Consider the following 23,042-nt stretch of genomic DNA (forward strand, 5'->3'; position numbering starts at 1 on the left):
CCCTAGGACCCACATGGTAGATAGAACCAACTCCCTCATGCTGTCCTCTGACCTTTACATGTTCTCAGAGGTTTGTTTGCACATGTGCATGAACACATAACACACATATACATACAGAGAGATACATATAAATCAAAATGTAACTAAAAACTTTTTAAAGAAATAAGTCATGGTAATCTTTTTCTTTCTGAGAACGTCAGTGTAAGGATGACACTCTTAGTCTACCTCTAACAACAAAGTACAACCTGCTTGGTATCTTTTAAATATTCTGAAATAATTTTTAAAATTATGATGATTAAGGGCATTATAAAAAAAACTCAGATAAATGCAAAGCTCAGCTTCTAAGCAGTGACAGAATACCTGGACTTAGAAGGCAAGGAGTTTCTTTGGCTAATAAAGAATATTAAAGTTTAAAAGGATAAGACTTAGCCAGGCAGTGGTGGTGCATGCCTCTAATCCCAGCACTCAGGAGCAGAGGCAGGCAGATCTCTGTGAGTTTGGGACCAGCCTGGTCTACAGAGTGAGTTCCAGGACAGGCTCCAAGGCTACACAGAGAAACCCTGTCAAAAAACAAAAAAAACAAAAAAAACACACTTGGAAAAGTAGAGGCTAATTTTAGAAATGCAAGACTAATCTCAATACAGCAACCTCATGCTTCTGTTAGGATGTGCATTTGCATGCAAAGTCTTTTCAGAGTGGTAGCATGCCAGACTTAGTACAGAACTCTTTCTCTTAAAATCTTACTTGCCTACACAGTAATGGAGACTACAGAAGTCAGCAAAGCTTCCAACACCATGAAAGTTTAAGTCAGCTATTAGTGAAAGTGAAGAGGAAAAAGGAAAAATAAACTAAGAAAATACATAGACTTTAGTAAGAAATCTAAGAACAATGTGAATAAAAGAATTTGTGGTATTTCTTATTTAACATAATTATTCATAGTAAGAAAATATTGGCTGGGCAGTAGTAGCACACGCCTTTAATCCAAGCACTCAGGAGGCAGGGACAGGCAGATCTCTGTGAGTTTGAGCCCAGCCTGGTCTAGAATGAGTTCCAGGACAGCCAGGGCACAGAGAAACTCTGTCTGGAACCCTCCATACCAAAGATAGAAAATATCGTACTGAACTCAAGTGAGACTTGAAATAATCATTTTATAGCTCTCTCGGGATGAAAAGAAGCATGATCATCTTACACTTTGAGTGGCAGATGCAAAAGGAGGAAAAATTCAATGTTTTGCATTCTGAGCACAGGATACAACCATGATGGTGAGGGCTCAACCACAGTACCTACCAATGGCATCTACTTGGGATCTGAAGGGAGTGCTCAGTACTCTGGTCTCAATGTATTCAACAATTTCAGCATACTCTCCTCAAACATAATTAGAAGAGGAAAGTAACTGCAAAGAGATGACTTTGACACTTCCTTAATTTTTTTCTTTCTGGTGTGTGTGTGTGACAGTCTTGTTACTGGAACAAGGTAGTCTTGGCTGCCTTGGAACAAGCAACACTGGCCTCTGCCTTCTGAGTGCTGGCATTAAAAGTGTGTGCCACCATGCCTAGTGACTTTGACACTTTCTAATAATGTATATATAGAGAATAAACACCAAATTCTCAACTAAAAAGCAATGATTTTAATGTGTATTGAAAGATAACCCAGATTTCTATGTATGTTATAAAATAATGTATAAAATCTAGAAATTAACCCTTGTTTTAATTTCCATATCCCATATACTATAATGAATTGCAAATTTACATCAGAACTTTATTATAGGAAATGATGAATAAATCACTGAATTGCTATAAACAAAAATTCTCCCCAAGTTTACTCAAATTATTGGCAACACATTATAATTCGCTAAGAATACCAGTGCACAGTACTTTAAAATGCCAAGGAAATAGATGATCAAGCGTGAAAATATTTTTAAGAGTTTTACCCGCATCATTTCATTTTCTAACTGTTTTTTCCGATGCAGACGTTGCTGATGAGACTTCAAGACATTTTCTACATGCTGCTCCATAAAAAATTTGAAGGCCTGAGGTGAGTAGCTCTGAATACGAGACTCTCTTCGTTCTTCATCTTTCTTGTTTTTCCTAACAGTGATAGGTGAAGTTGTAATCTGTTTCTTTTCTTTATCCCCACAATCAACATTTTCCATACTTTTCTCACTATCTTCTTCCTTGGGTAAGCTAGACTGATCTTCTTTGCACGGTTTATTTATTGATTCATATGGAGGAACAGATGGGTTTTGGTGTAGCAGATGTTTTGGATAAGGTGGTGGTGGACCTTGATAGCTTGGAGCTTCAGCAACAGGTGGAATGACAGGCACATTTGGAGCTGTACTTTCAGGAAAAGGGGTAGGCTGAATAGTCTGAATTGGCTGTGGCATCCAAGAAGGATGGGTAGGGGCTAAAGCAGTCTGCAGCTCTGGTTTTAAGACACGCATGCTTTTCACAGGCTGTTGAATAGGAGCTGGTGTGATCGCAGTGACTGTAGTGGCTGAAGGCTGAGAATTAGCAGAATGACTTGGTCTACTTCCTAATGGGTTATTAAAAGAATTTGACCTCACTGGTATGTTAGGTTGCCATGTAGAAATTTCATGCCCACTGTTTGGCGATGACTGGACAGGAGCAGAGGATGACTGGGGCCAAGTTGTTTGCAGTCCAGGTACATTAATATTATAAAGCTCCATGTTATGACTGTTCCTGTTTGGCACCATCATCGATTGAGGAATATTTCCATTTGCGTATGATGGAGGAGCAGCAGATCCCCCTGTTTGTAAAGTAGAAGGGCTTTGTCCATTAGTTGGGGTCAGAGGATATGGAGGTGGTGGCTGCCGATTCACAGCACCAGCAGGGACATTTTGGTGCATGATAAAATCAGTCTGACCACCACCGTTCTGAACTCCAGGTCTCCCTGGTGGAAAGTTAAATTTGTTAGTACTTTGCATGATGATTGGTTGTCTGCCAACTGGAACAGAATTAATGCCTCTCTGTCCCTGGTTAGGAGGACTCATGGCAGAAGGGTTAAGAGGTGGTGGAGGGTAGCCCTCCTGCCATGCCCCAGGTGGAACAGGAGAGATTCGGGAGATTACATATTCCATGCTCCCAGAGTAGCGCTTTGTCTGAGAGTTTGGTTCCCATGAGGGGGGAGGTGGAGTTGTGCCTCGTGGAGGGGGAGTCTGGCCTCTTGGAGGTGGTGGAGGAGTAACACTCCTAACTTGAGGTGGTGGTGGGGGATTCACTCTCTGTCCATTGCTTGGGTGAGCTTGAGCAAACGCTGCAATACCAGATCCAGATAGGGGTCTTCCTACATCCGCCTGTGAGTTGGGGCTTTCAGAACGATAGACCACATTTTCTCCTAGAGGTGGGCCATGTCTCTGAGGAACTAAAGATTCTTTAGAACCTTTCCAACTTTGTTTTCGGTTAATTGATTGTTGCACATTTCCTATGATTATAAAAGAGAGAAAGTCATGTTTTTTAACCTCTCATTTTAAAATAATTTATCTCAGAATTCTGATACTACTAAATGATACTTAAGTTTAAGAATTGTAAAATAGGAATAAGTCAAGAGATCAATTTTACAATGTAACACGAGTAATAAAAACCAGAGATAGATAATGGGGTTCAAACTGAAGATCAGAAAAGCAAAACAGCCAGTCACTGGCTCTTACCTTTGTTATTTATGTTTTAATAAATAAAGCTTGCCTGAACGTCAATGCAAAGTAGCTGCGCTAGTTAGCCATACAGGCCAGGCTGTGGTTTCACACATCTTTAATCCCAGCAGCTATACCAGTTAGTCATAGAGGCTGGGCAGTGGTGGTACAGACCTTTAATGCCAGCACTAGAGAGGAATATAAGACAGGAGGAGACAGGTCTCATGCTCAGTCTCATTCTGAGGATTTGTGGAGACAGGATCACCATTTTGGTTTGAGATGAAGGTAAGAGCCAGTGGCTGGTTGCTTTGCTTTTCTGATCCTCAGATTGAACCTCATCTGTCTCTGGGTTTTTATCACTGTGTTACATTAAAACGTGTTGAGTACAGGTAATAACAATGCATTCTTGGGGCTGGAGAGATGGCTCAGTGGTTAAAAGTGATTGCTGCTCTTACAGAAGATCTATGTTCAGTTCCCACCACCCACAAGGCAGCTCACAATGGTAACTCCAGCTCCAGGGTATCCAACACCCTCTTTTGAACTTCATAGGCATTAGATACATGGGTTCACTGACATACATGCAAGTAAAACATCTATAACCTAACAAAATCCAATGCATTCTCGAGAACTGCACAAAATAATTAACTGACTAATTATTTCAAGGATCTTAATTGTCATTTAGCCTCGGCTGGCGTCAAATTCTTGGTCTTCCTGTTCTAGACTTCCATGTGTTGAGAAAATAAGGGTATACTAACCCTGCCCAGATCTAAGAGTACATTTTAAGTACTCCCATCAACCCCTCCCCCAATAAGTGAGATAAGCTAGATAGTTGATGTTAGTTAGCAGGATTCAGCCCCACCACCAAAGGTTCAGAAATAAAGTTTCAGCACATGATTTTACTTAAAGACATGGTTATTACATTTCATTAATTTAGAGTATGTATGTGGATACACATGTGCCACAGCATGCATATGTAGGTCAGAAAACAACTGTGAGAGCTAATTCTTTCCTTCCATTATGTAGGTCACAGGAATCAAACTCAGTCTCTCAGGCTTGATGGGAGGAATGTTTCTGAGACATCCAGGTTGAAGTAAACTTATAATGTACATACCAAGTTTGAAGTTAGCCAAGGATACTGAGACCTTGTCTCCTTTGTTTTTATTTTTTAACTTCATTCTTATTATTAACATTACCTTTAATTTTTTTTTAAATTTTTTGAGACAGAGTTTCTATGTGTAGCCCTGGCTGGCCTGAAACTCATGTAGACCAAGGTTCCCTCTAACTCAAAGATCTGCCTGCCTTTCCCTCCTGAGTGCTGGGATTAAAGGTGTTCGTCACCACCTTCTGGCTATTTTTAATATTCTTTTCATTTTTATTTCATGTGCACTGATGTTTTTGCCTGCATGTATGTCTGTGTGAGGGTGTCAGATCCCCTGGAACTGGAGTTACAGACCACTGTGAGCTTGGAATTGAACCTGGATCCTCTAGAAGAGAAGCCAGTGCTCTTAACTGCTCAGTCATCTCCCCGGGCCCTATTTTTAATATTTTAAATTATATGTATGTGTTGATGTTCCTAGATGGAGATGCCCTTGCAGGTCAGAGGCATCAAATGTCCTGGAGCTGGAGTTGTGAGCCACCTGATATGGGTGCTGGGAATTGTAGCGAGCTGTGTGGTGTCACACCTGATGGAGATATATAATCAACTCCTGAGATGGCTAAGGCCTGACCTATGCTATGATCACGCAATGATTATCAGCTGCCTGCATATGCGTGAACCTATGGGCAGTGCCCACCTGGCAGTTCGGGGTTGGCAGCCCATGCCTACTTAAGGGCTGGGAGAGGTTTGCCCGGAGAGAGGTTTGCAAAAAGAGGAGAGAGGAAAAGGGAAGGAAAGAGAGAGAGGAAGGAAGAGAGAGAGAAAGTGAATAAAGTCCTGGAATAAACTGCAGTGAGAAGAGCTCCCCGGTGGTCACGTCATTCCTTGCGGGACGAGGGTGGCCGCGACAATTGGTGGCCTTGAACGGGGAACCTCCAAACCTCTCTCTGTGGAGCCCAGATCTTGCTGCAGGGGGTGTATCGGTAAGATTGAGGAATCGCAATAAATGCGGGTTTTATGCTCTCACCTGTAGAAAAGGTAGAGAGGGAAAGCAGAGCCACAACCAAAAAGTGGATGGTTTAAAGTGAGGGCCACGACAATAGTGGACGGTTTAAAATGAAACTAAAAGGAAGAATGGGATTTTAGAATGGGCGCTTCAACATCACACCTGATTTTTCTGGCTCTTAACGAGCTGTTACGGAGCGCTTTGGAGAGGTTTGTGGCTAAATGTGACACAATTGATCTTTGGTTTGCCGACTCTGGCAATCTTAATGTGTCATCCTGGGACAGGCTTGGTAGAGATCTGGATTTTGCTGCTGAACAAGGTATGCTAAGGAAGGGAGGTATATTCATGTGGTTTGAATTACCGAGGCCCCCCAAGTTTGCAGTGGAGTGTGAGCAGCTTAGGGTCTGCAAAGCATACAAACCCTAGGACCTGCCTTGAGGACTGACAAGGCCAGAACGCTAGGCCACTCCCAGCATGGATGCCTCAGGGCATAGAAGCGCAGCACAACTGTGGTTAGATCCATTGGCCTAGACCTCTGTCCCAGCCCTGGGCAACCGGCTGGACTGGGTCGGGCCTGCTGCTCAACCCCGCCATGCCTCCACCTTTCAGTTAGGTGGGGAAGTCTCCACCTCTCCCCTGCTGTCCTTGTGCTGCAACCCAAGTCCGAGCGTGACTGGAAAATGGCAGTAGATTGTAGTAAATACCTTTAAGAATGCATCGTCCCCGCTCAGCAGGAAGTAGCCAGAGAGATTGACAATGCCCAAATTCCCTAAAATGTGGTTTAAGTGGGGCCCCTTCAGAGCAGAAGCAGGATCAGCTGGGTTGCTAGGGAAGCCAAAGAGGTGCACGAGGGAGAAGGTGTCTTCCATGCAGCACTCAGCTGACAGGAATAAATGAGCTACGGGAGTATGGCAGCTGGGGTATGTTATTTAGGGGACTGCTGAAGGAACAGTGGTTTCTGACGGCTCCTGGGGTCATGGCAAAGCCACTCCTGATGACAGGAGCAGCCAGGGAGGGGAAAGCAAGACAGATGCAGAGTTAAGAAATGAACATCACCAGATTGTCTCCCCTTCCTCTCCTCTGTGCTGGCCCCTCTGCTACCAGTTCTGACTGCCCTTGCTGCTGCCGCAAGCACAGCCGCAGCTGTGGCGATTGGCTCAGCTTGGCTGTAAATGGAAGTATCTGGGGCTGTGTGTAATATGAAAAATTTAAAGAATTGTCTAGATATCTTTTAGGTAATTGGTCTGGTGAATTTGAACAACAACTGGAAAAGCTGCAAGTGACGATGGCAACTGCAGATTCCACACGCATGGATACCAGCCTGGCAGAACTATCTTCCTGGATCACTCCATGGATCATCTGAAGGAGTGGGCGGGAATAAGGGCCCTGGCAAGCTTAATGGTGCTTGCCTCCCTGGTATGCCTATGGTGCATTTGTCACATAAGGGTTTCACAGCATTGCAATGCAGTTATGATCATTCAGGCCTTCACGGCTACTGAAACAGGACAGTCTCCCCAAGTTTGGCTAGAGATGTAAGAGCAAGTCTGATTGCATGTGGGTTGGTGTCTAACTCCCACCTCTGTAAAAAGGCACCTGACAGGTCTAGTGTTCTCTGAGTGGATGACACCTGGACAAACACTAGTACATGTTCTATTTTAACAGAGATCGGACCTCTACTCTTACCTGTGGCTTTACAAAACAAAAGGGGGAACTGTAGCGAGCTGCGTGGTGTCACATCTGATGGAGATGTATAATCAACTCCTGAGACGGCTAAGGCCTGACCTATGCTATGATCACACAATGATTATCAGCTGTCTGCATATGTGTGCACATATGGGCAGTGCCCACCTGGCAGTTCGGGGTTGGCAGCCCATGCCTACTTAAGGGCTGGGAGAGGTTTGCCCGGAGAGAGGTTTGCAAAAAGAGGAGAGAGGAAAAGGGAAGGAAAGAGAGAGAGGAAGGAAGAGAGAGAGAAAGTGAATAAAGTCCTGGAATAAACTGCAGTGAGAAGAGCTCCCCGGTGGTCACGTCATTCCTTGCGGGACGAGGGTGGCCGTGACAGGAATCAACTTGGGTCCTCGGCAAAAGCAGTACAAAGTTTTTTTAAAAAAATGTTTATTTATTATGTAGCAGTTTTCATCCCTGCATGCCAGAAGAGGGCACCAGATCTCATTATAGATTATTGTGAGCCACCATGTGGTTGCTGGGAATTGAACTCAGGACCTCTGGAAGAGCAGCCAGTTCTCTTAACCTCTGAGCCATCTCTCTAGCTCCAAAGCCCTTTATTTAAAAAAAAATAATAATATAAAAAAATCTGAATATGGTAGTTTGAATGAAAATGGTCCCCATGGGCTCAAAGAGTAGCATTATTTGAAAGGATTAGGACATGTGGCCTTGTTGGAGTAGATGTATCCTTATTGGAGGAAGCTCAAGCCAGGCCCAGAGGCTCTTTTCCTTCTGCCTGTAGATGATTCAGATGTAGAACTCTCAGCTCCTCTCCAGCACCACGTCTGCCTGTGTGCTGCCATGTTTCCCACCATGACAATAATGAACTAAACCTCTGAACCAGCCCAATTAAATTAAATGTTTTCCTTTATTAGAGCTGCCATGGTCATAGTGCCTCTTTTTGGCAATAGACCCAGGCACTTGACATGCTAATTTCTTTTTTATTCCCTCCACCTCACAGTATACATTCTTACCACTTAGCCATCTCTCCAGCCTGGAGACCTTGTCTCGTCTCAAAACAACAAAATTTTAGGGGAGAAATTTTTATTGCTATTTTTTCAAAATAAAACAAAAACCTAGGCCCCAAATTGGGGTTCTGATTTTGCTTTCAATTCCTTTTAGAAATCTAGCTCTTCTCCAGCACTTCCTACCTAGAGGGCACATTTAGACTTTCTTCCCTGGTGAGTCCCTTCTCCCCTTTCAGTATTTCTCCTCCCAAATACTAGGTCCTGAACCCTGGGACTTACGTTTTTTGTTTTGCATTTGTAAGACAGGGTATTGCCTTGTTTCATTTTCTTCCTGTCCAGTGGTAGGGACTGAACCTGGGTTTTTCGGCAAGCATCTTTTTTTTTTTTTTTTTAAACCTGTGTATTACTTCCTACCAGTGAATTTCAAAGAACCTGGCAAGTTTTTGAAGTTCTTCATAGATATTGCTGTCCAGAAAAAGGTGGTATTCTGTCATTTTACAGTGAGAATGTATTTTTAAGACCTGCCAAGTTCTCTGAAATAGAAAGTTATCCATGGTAGAGTAAATGAACAAGTAGGATTTTGATGGAGGAAGGTCATTGGTTAATTAATAAACTGCTTGGCCCTGATAGGTTAGAACATAGGTGGGTGGAGTAAACAGAACAGAATGCTGGGAGGAAGGGGAAGCGAGGTAAGACGCCTCAGACAGACGCCATAGCTATGTTCTCTGAGGCAGACGTGATGAAGCTCAGGATAGACGTAGGCTAGAATCTTCCCCGTAAGCACACCTTGGGGTGCTACACACATTAATAAAAATGGTAATCAAGATGTGAGAATTAGCCAGTAGGAAGCTAGAGCTAATGGGCCAGGCAGTGTTTAAATGAATACAGTTTGTGTGTTGTTATTTCGGGGCATAAGCTAGCCAGGAAGCCGGCAGCCGGGCTGTGGGAAGAGGCCCCGCAGCTCCTTCAACAGGATTTAGTAAGGATTTTTTTCTCCTTTCCTTTTTCCTTTAAAAATTTATTTCCTAAGTAATCAACATATATACATATAGACCCATTCAGGTTTCCATGGAAAGAAAATATTGTGGCTATTAATAGTGATATGGTATTTTAAAAAGATATTTATTTATTTACCTTGACATAGGTTCTAACTATGTAACCCTAGCTAGCCTGGAATTCCCATATACCATTACCTTAATTTGAGATTTGAAACTTCCCTTTATTGTACACTGCAATGACTAATCTTGGTTGTCAACTTGACTACATCTATAATAATCAACTAAAATGCAAGCAAGCTGAGCACACCTGTTGATGGAGTCCACAAAGATGCGCAGTATGACAACTGATGTTTGGAAGGCAACCCACTAAAGATTTACACATCTGATGGAGGATAAATCACTTAGGCACAGTCTGTGAAACATGCTGCCTTTTGATTAGCTGGCTGTCTTAACTGCAAACCCTTAGCAGTGTATTCCTCACATGCTGGGTCAGGCACAATCTTCCCGTGTTCTGTTAGTAGGATGACTTCTTCCTATGCTGTATTTTCTGGCATATAAAACAAGCTCTCATAGTCCAGTCCCAATTTATGATGAGGAACTTTGAAGCCTGTTCTTGACCTACAGCCTGACTGACAGGGCAAACTGGCCAGACAGAATGTCCTTGTGGAGAGATCACAGGAGGAACTTCCAAAGAGCAGAATTGCAGGTGTCGGGCTTTTTAGATACATGTTCTCTGAAGATTTATGGCAATTAGGTGGTACTGCAGGAGTCAGGCCTTGTTATAACATAGTCCTTCAAGAGATCAATAGCACCTAGGTCTCCTTCACTGACACTTCTTGCTCTGATTCAAAATAGCAATTACGGTACTCAAATTCACTTGGAAAAGCAAAAAACCCAGAATAGCCAAAACAATCCTATACAATGAAAGAACTTCTGGAAGCATCACAATCCTTGACTTTAAACTCTACTACAGAGCTACAGTACTGAAAACAGCCTGGTATTGGCATAAGAACAGACAGGAGGACCAATGGAACCGAATAGATGACCCAAATATCAATCCACACATCTTTGAACACCTGATCTTTGATAAAGAAGCAAAAAATATCAAACGGAAAAAAGAAAGCAAATTTAACAAGTGGTGCTGGCATAACTGGATATCAGCAAGTAGAAAAATGAAAATAGACCCATATCTATCACCATGCACAAAACTCAAATCCAAATGAATTAAAGACCTCAACATAAAGCCAGCCACACTGAACCTTATAGAAGAGAAAGTGCGAAGTACACTTGAATGCATTGGCACAGGGAACCACTTCCTATATAGAACCCCAGCAGCACAGACACTGAGAGAAACAATTAATAAATGGGACCTCCTGAAACTGAAAAGCTTCTGTAAAGCAAAGGACACGGTCAACAAGACAAAATGACAGCCTACAGAATGGGAAAAGATCTTCACCAACCCCACATCAGACAGAGGTCTGATCTCCAAAATATACAAAGAACTCAAGAAATTGGACACCAAAAGATCACATAATCCAATTAAAAAAATGGAGTACAGACGTAAACAGAGAACTCTCAACAGAGGGATCTAAAATGGCTCAAAGACACTTAAGGTAATGTTCAACATCCTCAGTCATCAGAGAACTGCAAATCAAAACAACTCTGAGATTCCGTCTTATACCTGTAAGAATGGCCAAGATCAAAAACACTGATGACAACTTATGCTGGAGAAGCTGGGGGGAAAAGGGAACACTTCTGTATTGCTGGTGGGAATGCAAACTGATGCAACCCCTTTGGATGTCAGTGTGGCGATTTCTCAGAAAATGAGGAAACAACCTTCCTCAAGACCCAGCAATGCCACTTTTGGGTATATATTCAAAGGATGCTCAATCGTGCTCCAAGGACATGTGCTCAACTATGTTCATAACAGCATTGTTTGCCATAGCCAGAACCTGGAAACAACCTAAATGCCCCTCATTCGAAGAATGGCTAAGAAAAATGTGGCACATTTACACAATGGAGTACTACACAGCAGAAAAAAATAATGACAGCTTGAATTTTGCAGGATAGTGGATGGAACTAGAAAACATCATTTTGAGTGAGGTAACCCAGACACAGAAAGACAGTTATCACACTCATAAGAGGTTTTAAACATAAAGCAAAGAAAGCCAGCCTACAAACCACAATCCCAGAGAACTTAGACAACAATGCAGACACTACGAGAGACTTACATAGATCTAATCTACACGGGAAGTAGAAAGTAGAAAAAGACAAGATCTCCTGAGTAAATTGGGAGCATGGGGACCTTGGGGGAGGGTTGAACGGGAGAGGGGAGAGGCAGGGAGGGGAGCATAGAAAAATGTAGAGCTCAATAAATATCAATAAAAAAATAGCAATTAACACTTTGTATCAGCTTTTGATGCAGTAGACTGTTTTTGTTTATGTCCTAAGAGTCAGCTGACAAAAAAAGACTATTTATTGACTAACCATGTCCAGATGTTATTAATCACACTTAAGAAATGTAAAATAATGCACTTATTCGTTGCCTTTTCCTTACATCTTTCAACAGTTTAGTCTTCTCCCTTCTGTAACTTGTAGTGCCCCTTTAAGAGAAGGCCAGTGCCTCGCCATAGTTGCAGCTGTGGTTAGCTACAAACTAGCTGATATGTTTTGCTAGGTATCTTCAAAGAATGCCCGTGTCTCTGGGAATCTTCATTGTAGGTTTTTTTTTTCATTACTAACAAGCTATTAATGAATGAACACATGTATGTATGTATAAATATATATATATATGTTTGTAATGGCAGAAAAAATATAGAGTATATGAATAAAAAGAATGTGTGCGAGAAGAATCTTTTCCTATCATCAGACTGTAGTTCCTATGGTTACTGTGGCTTCACGTTTTGAACCCTGAGTGAAAGCTTTTAGGGCAGGTCTTTAAAAGTTTTCAATAACCTGTGAGGGATTTTCCTGTTTGGCTCACTTGAGGTGAGAAGACTCACCTTAAATCTGGGCCACACTTCCTGGGGGCAGCACACATAAGAGGACTGAAAGAAGGAAGCTTTTGCCTTTTACTTGCTTGCCCTCAATTTTGCTGGCAAATTCACCTATCCTATGGCTAGGACATTGCTTTGCTGGTGTAAGAACCTACTTCTTTAGGATTGGACGGAACAAGTACTGGATCCTTGGCCTTCTGATCAAAAGAGTCATTGTTGGACTAACCAGACCACATCCTGTAAGCCATTCTAACTAATAAATAACCCTTGTAGGGGGAATAGAAAGATGGCTCAAAAGTTAAGAGTACCAGCTAGGCGGTGGTGGCACATGTTTTAATCCCAGCACTTGGGAGGCAGAGGCAGGCAGATCTCAGTGAGTTCAAGGCCAGCCTGGTCTACAAAGCGAGTTCGAGGTCAGCCAGGGCTGTTACACAGAAAAACCCTATCCAGAGAGAGAGAGAGAGAGAACTGAGAGAGAGAGAGAACTGAGAGAGTACTTGTTGCTCTGTTGGGATTCAGTTCCCAGTACCCCATATGGTGGTTTACAACTGCTTCAGCGTCTACTCAATGGGCACCAAGAAAGCATGTGTTACACATACATACAGAAATCACAGCACACGCATACATAAAATACAAGTAAAATTTAAATAAATTCCCTCTCATTCCTATAAATTCTGTTCATCTAGAGAGCCTTGATTATACAGTGTTTGTCTGTCTCTCCATCTACCCCCATTCTTCCTTTCTTCCTGTTTGTTTGTTTGTTTGAGACAGAACTACAGTTCAAGCTGACTTTGAACTCATTTTGTAGCTATTGCTGGCCTTGAATTACTCCTCCATCTCCCATGTGTTGATATTACCAGAAATCCGTCACCATTCCTGGTAATATCAGCAATTTCTAAGACTTGACACATTCAGGTGTTTTACAATATATAGTAAAAGAAGAAATAAGACAAACAACCGATATGATGAATCACCTGGTTTCATACTGGCATTAAGAGGCCTGGCAGCCGCTGCAGCCATCTGCTCTCGACGAGGATCTTGGTAACTCATTTTGCTAATAAATTCAACAGCTGCTTCTATGCTTCTGTTATTAGTTTTCTGAAGAGCTTGAATAACCATGTCCTAGTACAAAATTTTTACAAAAAGAAACATAATTTCAATATAATTAGCAGAAGTAAAGAATGAGAGTAGTAAACACAAGAGAAATTCCTAGTTATAAATAAAAAAGACAGAGCCTCAAACCTTATGATATCTTATTTCATTATCACTTACTTCGTGTACATGTGTGCACATGTGTGTACACAAGAATGCCAAGGTGAGTGTGTGGTGGTCAGAGGACAACTTGCAGAAAGAAGTTCTCATCTTTATTAGAAGATCCTAGAGCCATTAAGTTACCCTGCTTATCAGCAGGCACCTTTATCTCCTGAGACAACTAGCCAGTCCCCACACCCTATTATTAGTGTCTTTGTAATTACTGACAATAGCCCCATAAATCTCAAACTACTAAAGAAACAAAACAAACCTTCAAACCTTAAAAATGTTTCTTTAATATTTTTATCTTTATGTAACATAGCTACTGCTTCCTTCTAGTATTAATTTTTAAACATCAATATGGTTTTGATTATTTTTCTTTTTTTAAAATTTATTTATTTCTTTATTAATTTTGATTATTTTTCATTCTTACAAAAACAAGGATTATCATATTTCAAAAAGCAATAAAAATACTGGACACGGGCCAGTGATTGTTAGCAGATAAATATGCTTGCCATTTTAGGCCTGGTAACTTAAATTCAATCCCTAGATCCTATATAAAAAAGAAAAGAGAGAACAAAATCCACAAGGTTGTTCTCCGACCTCCACATGTGTGTCACATTACATGCCTGCCTCATATCATGCATACACCCAAACAACAATAAAAAAATTAAAAGCTTTAAAACACTGAAAGTCACTTTTTCTATCATTAAAGTGTTTTAAGTACTTTTGCCAGTATGTCTATCAGTAAAGGAATTCCTTGCTAGTTTTTATTAAGAGGTTACATCTGCCAGGCATGGAGATGAAAGCCTTTAATCCTAGCACTCTTTGCAGATAACCTCAGTGTGATTCTCAGCACCACACAGGTAGGTGTGTGTAGTTTACAACCACCTTTAACTTCAGTTCCAAGGAATCTACTGCATTCCTCTAGCCTCAGAGGGCACCTGCATTCATTTGGACACACATATACACAGAATTTAAAATAATAAACAAAATAAAATAAAAAAGGTGTCAGATCCTCTGGAACTGGAGTTACAGACCACTATGAAGGACCATATAGGTACTGGAAATTGAACCCAGATCCTCTGGGAGAGAAGCTAGCTCTGCTCTAACTGAGCCATCTCTCCAGTCCCAAATAACTTTCATATTCAAAGCATTAATTGGATTTTTGTTAAAAACAACTAAACTCAATCTCTAACTGAAACAAGGTATACTGTGATCATGTTTATGACAGTCAGATCTTGTAAATTTGTGATACTGAGAAATTAACTCTTACTTTAAATGCAAATTTAATTTATAAACTGGTTAAATAAAGCAAACTGTAACTATGCTATTAACCATCATATGGTAGCACTATATCACTGGCAAGAAAACCCATTATTGTTTATCAATATGTTGAAATCATAGAATTTCAGACTATGGTTTTAGTGATTATTATCCTGGTTTTTTTTTTTTTTTTTTTTTGTGACAGGATCTCAATTAGGCATTGTGGCCTTAAACCGGATATAAAACTTAGCATGATCACTCCACTTCTACCACCCAAGGCTGTAACCTGTGATATATAATATCATATAGCTAGTTTTATTACACTATATGAACAAAACAAAACTATTGCTATGATTTAAAATATTTTCACATAGCTGGGCAGTGATGGTGCACAACTTTAATGTTAGCACTCGGGAAGCAGAGGCAGACAGATGGCTGTGAGTTCAAGACCAGCTGTGAGTTCCAGGACAGTTTCCAAAGCTACACAGAGAAACCCTGTCCTGAAAGACCTAAATAAATAAATAGATCATATGTAAAAATAAACGGAGGCTGTGACAAACTTAAAAAAAAAAAATGTCAGTTTAGTGTTCAGTACTTAAAATAGAGTATTAGTGCCAGTGTGAAAAAGGAATGTTCAAATCAGTACCTTTAATACAAGTGCTATGTGATTTTTAAAAAATTACATAATTATGCCTCCATATTCATGTTTGTAGGAAAGAATATCTTTAGTGATTATGTATTTATGGCCTCCAAAAAAGCATTTAACATTTATGCTTATCAAGGAATTAATCTTGAAATATTTGAACTTTTAATTCAGCAGTTACCAGAAACATTCTCAGAAAACAGAAAGAGAGAGAGAGAGAGAGAGAGAGAGAGAGAGAGAGGGAGGGAGGGAGGGAGGGAGGGAGGGAGGGAGGGATGGATGGATGTAGGCTGAGCATAATGCTGCACACCTGTGATCACAGCACTTGGAAGACTGAGGAAAGAGATTGAGGAGCGTGAGGTGAGGCTGGACTAAACAGGGTTCCACACTCACCTGAGACACTGTCTTAAAACAAACACACCACCCCCCCCAAAAAAAGGACAAGTAAACTGTGCTGGTTAGTTTTATGCTAACTTGACGCAAGCTAGAATCATTTATGAAGAGGGGGAAATCTCAATCGAAAAAATATCTCCACCAGATTGCTTGTGGACAAAACTATGGGGCATTTTTGGTGGTGGTGTGGCGGGGAGGGTTGAGACAGGGTTTCTCTGTATAACCGTCCTGGCTATCCTGGAACTTGCTTTGTAGTTCAGGCTGGCCTCAAACTAACTCATTGAGACCTGCCTGCCTCTGTCTCCCAGTTCTGGGATTACAGGCATGCACTGCAGCCACCACCTGGCCTATGAGGTGTTTTCTTGATTGATGTGAGAGGGTCTAGCTCATTGCAGGTAGTGCCAGCCTTGGACAGGTGGTCCTGGGTGCTCTAAGAAAGCTAAGAGGAGCAAGTCAGTAAACAGCACTCCTCCACAGCTTCTGTTCCAGTTCCTGCCTCCAGGTTCCTGCCCTGAGTTCCTGCCTTGGCTTTCTCAGTGATGGATTTATAAATTGTAAGGTGAAATAAGTCCTTTTCTATTCAAGTTACTTTTAGTCATGTATTATTACAGCAAAAGAAACCCTAACTAAAACAAAACAAAAAAAAATGGTACCAGATTCATGGAATAGTTCTGTGGCAAGACCTGACCATGTTTTGAGGAAGACTGTAATTCTGGGTGAGAAAAGCCATTGGGTGTTCAGAGCTTACAAACTGCTGTGGGAATCTAGAAGATAATGCTAAGACTAAAAAGAGACCAACACCACTGAGGTAAAATATTCTGGGCAGTGTTTCCTCAGAGTTAGTACATAGAAGCTGTGGTTCCGAGGAAGCCAAGGCTTTAACCTAGTGCTAGCAGCCAAACCTGGTAAGTGTGTAAGTTTCCAGGTAGTACTAGTTTTGAAGCATGAAGGAGTGATGAAGATCAGCTGAGGCTTGGCACTGTGAGAGGCCAGGAAAGGCCAGTGGTGAATGTGTGGCCTCGGTTAAAGCAGAAGTCCCAGGATTTAAAGAGGTCATAGAGAGAAATTAGAGCTTGATGCCAAATGGCAGGGTCAGAGTGCCTGAAGAGAGCCCAGAAGACGCAGCCCAGCTGCAGTGGAGACCCAAACATTTTGGAGATGCTAGTACAATGGGATGCCTGCCAAGGACAGCAGCAGCTGTGGAGTGGAGCCAGCCTGAACCTAGTGTGTGGACGGCAGAGCCAGAGAAGTGCCACTGACAAGGCCCTAGAGACCAGAGGACTGTCTGGGATCCTACACATTAATCCTTGTTTTTTTTTTTTTTTTAATACTGCTAAACTTTGGATTTCTTTTGATCTGACTGTAACTGTGTCCTGGCTCTTCCTTTTTAAATAAAAAGTATGTAATTTTTGTTGCTGTTGTTGCTATTATGTTTATCAAGACAGGGTTTCTCTGTGTAACAGCTCTGGCTGTCCTGGAACTCACTTTGTAGACCAGGCTGACCTCGCACTAACAGAGACATACCTGCTCTGACTCCCGAGAGCTAGGATTAAAGACGTGCTTGGCTTGTAACTTATTTTTTATTTTACAAGAGCCCAGTCATCCCAGAATGCCTGCCTATGATTCTTGATGAGTCACCATTGATTACATTTTACATAACTGAGTTTTAAAAATATATTTATTTATTTTATGTGTATGAGTTTTGGCTCTGTGTATGTATAGGCACCATGTGCTTGAGGAGGCCATAAGAGGGTATAGATTCCCCCTGAATTGGAGCTTAAAGATGGTTGAGAACCTCCATGTAAGTGCTAGGAATCAAACTTGGGTCTTTGGTAGTGCCACCAGTGCTCTTAACCTGTGAGCCAAGTTTCCAGCTGTACATAGCTGATTTTTATCTAAAATGATTTCTGCCACCTAAAATATTCACTCACAAAGAATGCTGTTGTGAGAAACAAAATTTTATTAATAATCAGAACAAAATACGATTAATTATGTTATGAAAAGGACTCACAGGAGCTCTGGAATAGATAGTGAAGATTTGGCTTTGTAGCTGGGTGGTGGTGTTGCTTGCCTTTAATCCCAGCACTTGGGAAGCAGAAGCCATCAGATCTCTGTGATCAAGGCCAGCCGGCTCTACAAAGTGAGCTCCAGGACTGCCACCGTTACACAGAGAACAAAAAACAAAACAAACAAACAAACAAAAAAACAAAAGGATTGGCTTTGTTGGCCTTAACTTAAATGTAAACTTGGGCCTGGGTGACATGAATATTCTACTTAGTCACTGTAGTTCTCTCTCCCTATGGTGAATCTAGATTTCATATCCGTGGAGCTATCACTTTTCCAGCAACAACTGAGATCACAGCGTTCACATTTCACTCCCCTGCCCCATCACTTGTGGCTTTCTTCAACTGCACCTCCACTCTGGCATCATAACCTCACCTATAGAAATTCCAGGATTTAGGACTAGCACAGAAGAAACTAGAGAAATAATTATTTTGTTATACTAATCAGTAAGATTGTAAATATAGCATTCTTTGTTAACAGAACACACAAATTTGCATGCACAGTTGCATCCATCCTCTCAAAGGAAGACTTCTAGATGAGCTCTCCTGAAAGGAGTTTGCCTTACAGGATAAGAAGAATCATGTGGTTAGTTTGTTTTTGTCTTTAAACATTCTTACCTCATCAAAGCCAGCAGCCTGCAAATCCTGAAACATCTGTGGATTGACTTCTGAAGGGCTCCGGGAAGAACTCGTTTCATTTGCGAATGGTAATAGAGAGTTTCTAATTTCTTGCAAGGCTTTATGGTGTGTGCCAAATTTGGGTGGATTTCTCACTTGCCTGGGATCTTCAATCGACATCTTGCTCAGGTTATGCTCGGCCTTTGCAGCATCAGATGGTTTAGATAAATTCCTAAGCGATTCTCGGATCTCCTGCAGCATTTGTCGGCTGCTGCCAGGGTAGTTGCTGGCAGGAAAGGTCTTAGGCCTCATCTGTCTGTACCCTTCTGGTTTTTCACCCCTCTTCATGAAAGCATCTATATGTGGCCCCGTGAAGCACTTCTTCAGGGCTAACACACAGACTCTGAGAGATTCCTTCTGAGGAAAGGTGAAAGGAGAAGTTCCCAGGAATGTCAAAATCCTTTACAATCGAAGTAACTAACCTAAAACATAAAATACATAAGCTATAGTGATTATGAAAGCAGCTCCTTGTATGGGGAAACCCCCATTGCTATGAGAATTGATAGCTCCCAACTGAAGCTCAGACTTCATCAAGTAGTACTGTAGAATCTGGGTAAATTGTTTCACTTCTCTGTGCCTATTTCCTAGAAAGTGGATTTACATTATTTCTAACTAGCAGTTACTTGTGTCTCCCCCCCCCCCCAAATCTTAAGCCTGCTTTAGTAAGTATATAAAGCACATACAAATGTAAAGGATTACTAAGTGAACCTTAAGCAAACTCCCTCTCCAATTTTAAATCTTGGAAATTAGACTTCAGTGTAAGATTTACTTATAAGAAAGATACTAGTGCTTTTAAAAGGTTTCACATGACTTTTTTTCAGAAGATTCTAAACCTGTCTGGGTTTACCAAACTACCAGATGTGAACAAGAATATCTATATCCTAAAAATGAAACCCAGACCATCAAACCAGGCAGTAATCCCAACACTTAGGAGGTAGAGGCTGGAGATTTCTGGTTTGTAGACAAGGCCAGCCTGGTCTACAGAGTGAGTTCCAGGACAGTCAGGGCTAGAGAGAGAGAGAGAAACAACAACAACAATCTTAGGTCATCAGGCTTGCATTCATTAAGTGCCTTTACCTGGCCCTTCAATTGTTTGAATAAATGCACTGCAGTAAACGTTGTATCCATGCACTACTTTCTGTCTTCCTGCATAGCTCTAACAACAGTCATGTCTCAGTTCTGAGCTATGGCAGTTAAAGGTTCAGATTTGTAAAACTTGCTTCAAGGACTGTAACAGGGCTTATTTTAAAATTATAACATAGAGGAAAAGTGGCTCTCTAAATTACTGCATTGAGTCCTCCTGATTACTACTGGACATGTGAGCAAGAAAGAAACCTCTGTGGGACTAAACCATCAATATTTTCTTATTTGTTACTAAAAAGCAGTATCGTTATAGCTTAAATATGACATGCCCTAGAGACTTTAGCAAGTGCAACCTAACTAAAGGAAGTAGGTCACTGGATGTACATCCTTAGGGGGCTATATATTGTCTGAGGTCCCTTTCTGACCTTACTGGCTGTCATGTGAGATGTTCTGCCACGCACTCCTGCAACCTCCAAAACTATGAACCATATTTTTCCTCCCTTAACTTATCCAAAGTAATCTGTCACAGTGATCAAAAGTCTAAGAGAGGGGCTAGCCAAATGTCTCAGCAGGTAAAGATGTTTGTTAAGCCTGACTACCTGGGCTCGATCCCTAGGATCCACTGTACAATAAGACAGCAGATTCCCCAAAGTTGTCCTCTAATGTTCACATGTGTCATGCTGTATGCAAATTCATACATGTACCCATGAATAAATGACAAGAAGACGGGTAGTGGTGGCACATGCCTTTAATCCCAGAACTTCCGAAGCTACAGAGAAACCCTTTCTCAAAAAACCAAAAAAAAAAAAAAAAGACAAGAAAACATTTTTAGGTTTACTTATACTCACTTCTGGGACTTTTTGCTAATATCAAATATAGTCTCTTTTTTTATTAGTATACTATCTGACTCTTCTTCCTCTGAGAACAAAATGGTAGAATTTTGGAGCTGAGATATTGGAACTGTCACTTGTTGTATACATTCACACACCAACCTGATATTGCATTACCTCCAGACAATCGCCTCTTCGTGGGTCTTTAAGACCTTGTACTAAACACAATGGGGACTCACTTTGGAGCTAACATTCTTGAAGTCTTACTTTCTATGTTGAAAAAGCATATATGCTTTGTAAGTAACCAAGTGTTTTTAATGCTCCATGAGCTGTTTTTCCATCTGGACTGTAAAGTGCATACATACAAAAACTTACTTATATAAAAATTTAAAATATTCTTAAATTTTTTTTAATCTAGCAGAAAATTAGTATAAAAGAAGGGGGAGTTATAGTTCTGACCAAATGGTTCAGAAACCTTTGGAATTGGTTTAGAGGAAGAATTTATAAAACTTTTGTGGATGTGAGTGAGAGGCTTCAGAATGACGAGAACAGAGCCTCAGTGGCAATTCTGGAGGGTGGGCAAAAACCAGAACAGGAAGAGAAACAAAAACAAAAAAGGTTGTGCTCGTGAGATTTCAGACTGGAATAGGAACTCTACTGAGAAATGAACTAAATGTCACCTTGTTGCAACATGTTCTGGCTAAGAACATGTCCTGAGAATTTCCATTAAGTAGAATTGAAAGGTGCTGAGTTTAAAGGAGAAAGTTTCATGGGAGCTCAGATTATGGCTTGGTTATTGCTGACTGCTTTAACCAGACTTACTGTGAAAACTGGGAGGAAAATGCAAGAGAAAAATTGAAAAAAAAAAAAAAGAGTAGTTTGACCAGAAAAAGTAAATATTCAAAATTTCAGACAAGGATGGTATGGTTGCGAGAGCTGGCATTAAAAAGAAACCACTGAGCCAGGTGATGCTGGTGTGCATCTTTAATCCCCACGCTCAGGAGGCAGAGGCAGGCAGATCTGACTTCCAGGCCAGTCTGGTCTATAGAGCAAGTTCTAGAACAGCCAAGGCTACACAGAGAAACTTGAAACTTGGTCAAAAAAGAAAGAAAGAGAGAGAGAGAGAGAGAGAGAGAGAGAGAGAGAGAGAGAGAGAGAGAGAGAGAGAGAGAGAGAGAGAGAAAGGGGGAAGAGGAGAAGAAAAGGAAGGAAAGAGAAAAAGGAAAGGAAAGGAACCACTTTTCTTTTTGGAAAGATGACTCAGTTGTTAAAAGCATCACTCTTCAGAGGGCCAGGGTTCAATTCCCAGCATCCTCTTGGCAGTGCACACCACCAGTTCTAGGGGATCCACTACCCACTACTAGCCTTTGCCAGCAACAGGGATACAAGTGATACATATACATGCTTACAGGCAAAACATCCAAACACATAAAATATTTTTAAAACGAAAAGAAAAAGAAATCACTGCTTTGTATCAGGATAGAAAGGAAGATCTCAGATACTGCCAGACTACACCCATAACAGGCTCAATATATGAAAGAGTAAGCTCATTTGATTTTCCATTGAGAAGTCAGCACTTTTGGGGTGCTCTGTTTTCAAGGAGCAGATTAGAGTTGTTTTCCTAGGACTTACTTCAGTATGCTCGGTCATTCAATCAGAAAGCCTATGTGCAGGATGGTCCAGTCAGGAATTGAGCTTGTAGAGGCCTCTGCAGCACCATTCAAAATTCAAGTTACAGGATCTTAAAAAGGAAAGCCTGGATATTATTAGGCCATGTGTAACTGTGCCAAAGTTCTTGCAGGCAGCCTTTGAAAGAACAGTGCAAGATATTGTTGAAGTAAAAGCCTAAATACAAACTGGGATCCCAGGATGTTGGAGATGCCAGGTCCACAGAACATATGTCAAGGACAGCTGAAGTCAGTAATGAAGCTGGCCCAAGAGATAGGCCATGTCAAACAGCAAAGGGCCCAAGGGCACTCAACATTATGCTATCATGGACCCAGATGCTGGTCAGGGCTGTTTGGGATCTTACTTTGCTCTCATTCCCCTCTTTTGAAGTAGATTTACTCTGTATCACTATGTATTAAAAATACATAATTTAATTTTCTCATTTTCCAAGGGCTCACAATTATAGATTTGCCTTGGGCCTTAAGGGAGACTTTGGGTTTTTGAACAAGAGTGGACTTATTGGCCCATTATGGGCATACCTGGGAACAAAACTGACAGCATTTTGAAGTGACCACAAGCCTTTGGGGCCTAATGTGGAGAATGCCTCCAGAGGTTCACTGGTAAAGTCTAGGTGCCCAGCGGGTGACCCCTACTTTGGGAGGTTCCAGAAACATATTTATTTATTTATTTTAGATTTATTTATTTATTATGTATACAACATTCTGCCTC

General features: G+C 41.2%; 1 protein-coding gene across 1 annotated transcript in view; it reads right to left on the bottom strand.

The window, feature by feature from the left end:
- Lats1 (large tumor suppressor kinase 1) overlaps positions 1-22,392 on the bottom strand; it is a 33,658-nt gene extending 11,266 nt beyond the window's left edge. The window contains exons 1-4 of the mRNA XM_050161595.1: positions 22,278-22,392; positions 18,673-19,154; positions 13,413-13,560; positions 1,931-3,441 (exon numbers count right to left, since the gene is read on the bottom strand). Of these exons, the coding sequence (XP_050017552.1) occupies positions 1,931-3,441; positions 13,413-13,560; positions 18,673-19,020 (2,007 nt within the window). The 5' untranslated portion in view covers positions 19,021-19,154; positions 22,278-22,392. The remainder of the gene's footprint in view (positions 1-1,930; positions 3,442-13,412; positions 13,561-18,672; positions 19,155-22,277) is intronic.
- Positions 22,393-23,042: the final 650 nt, after the last annotated feature.

Source organism: Alexandromys fortis, unplaced genomic scaffold (genome assembly GCF_014885135.2).
Source record: "Alexandromys fortis isolate MF-2015 unplaced genomic scaffold, M_Fortis_MF-2015_v1.1 scaffold_134, whole genome shotgun sequence".
Taxonomy (NCBI): domain Eukaryota; kingdom Metazoa; phylum Chordata; class Mammalia; order Rodentia; family Cricetidae; genus Alexandromys; species Alexandromys fortis.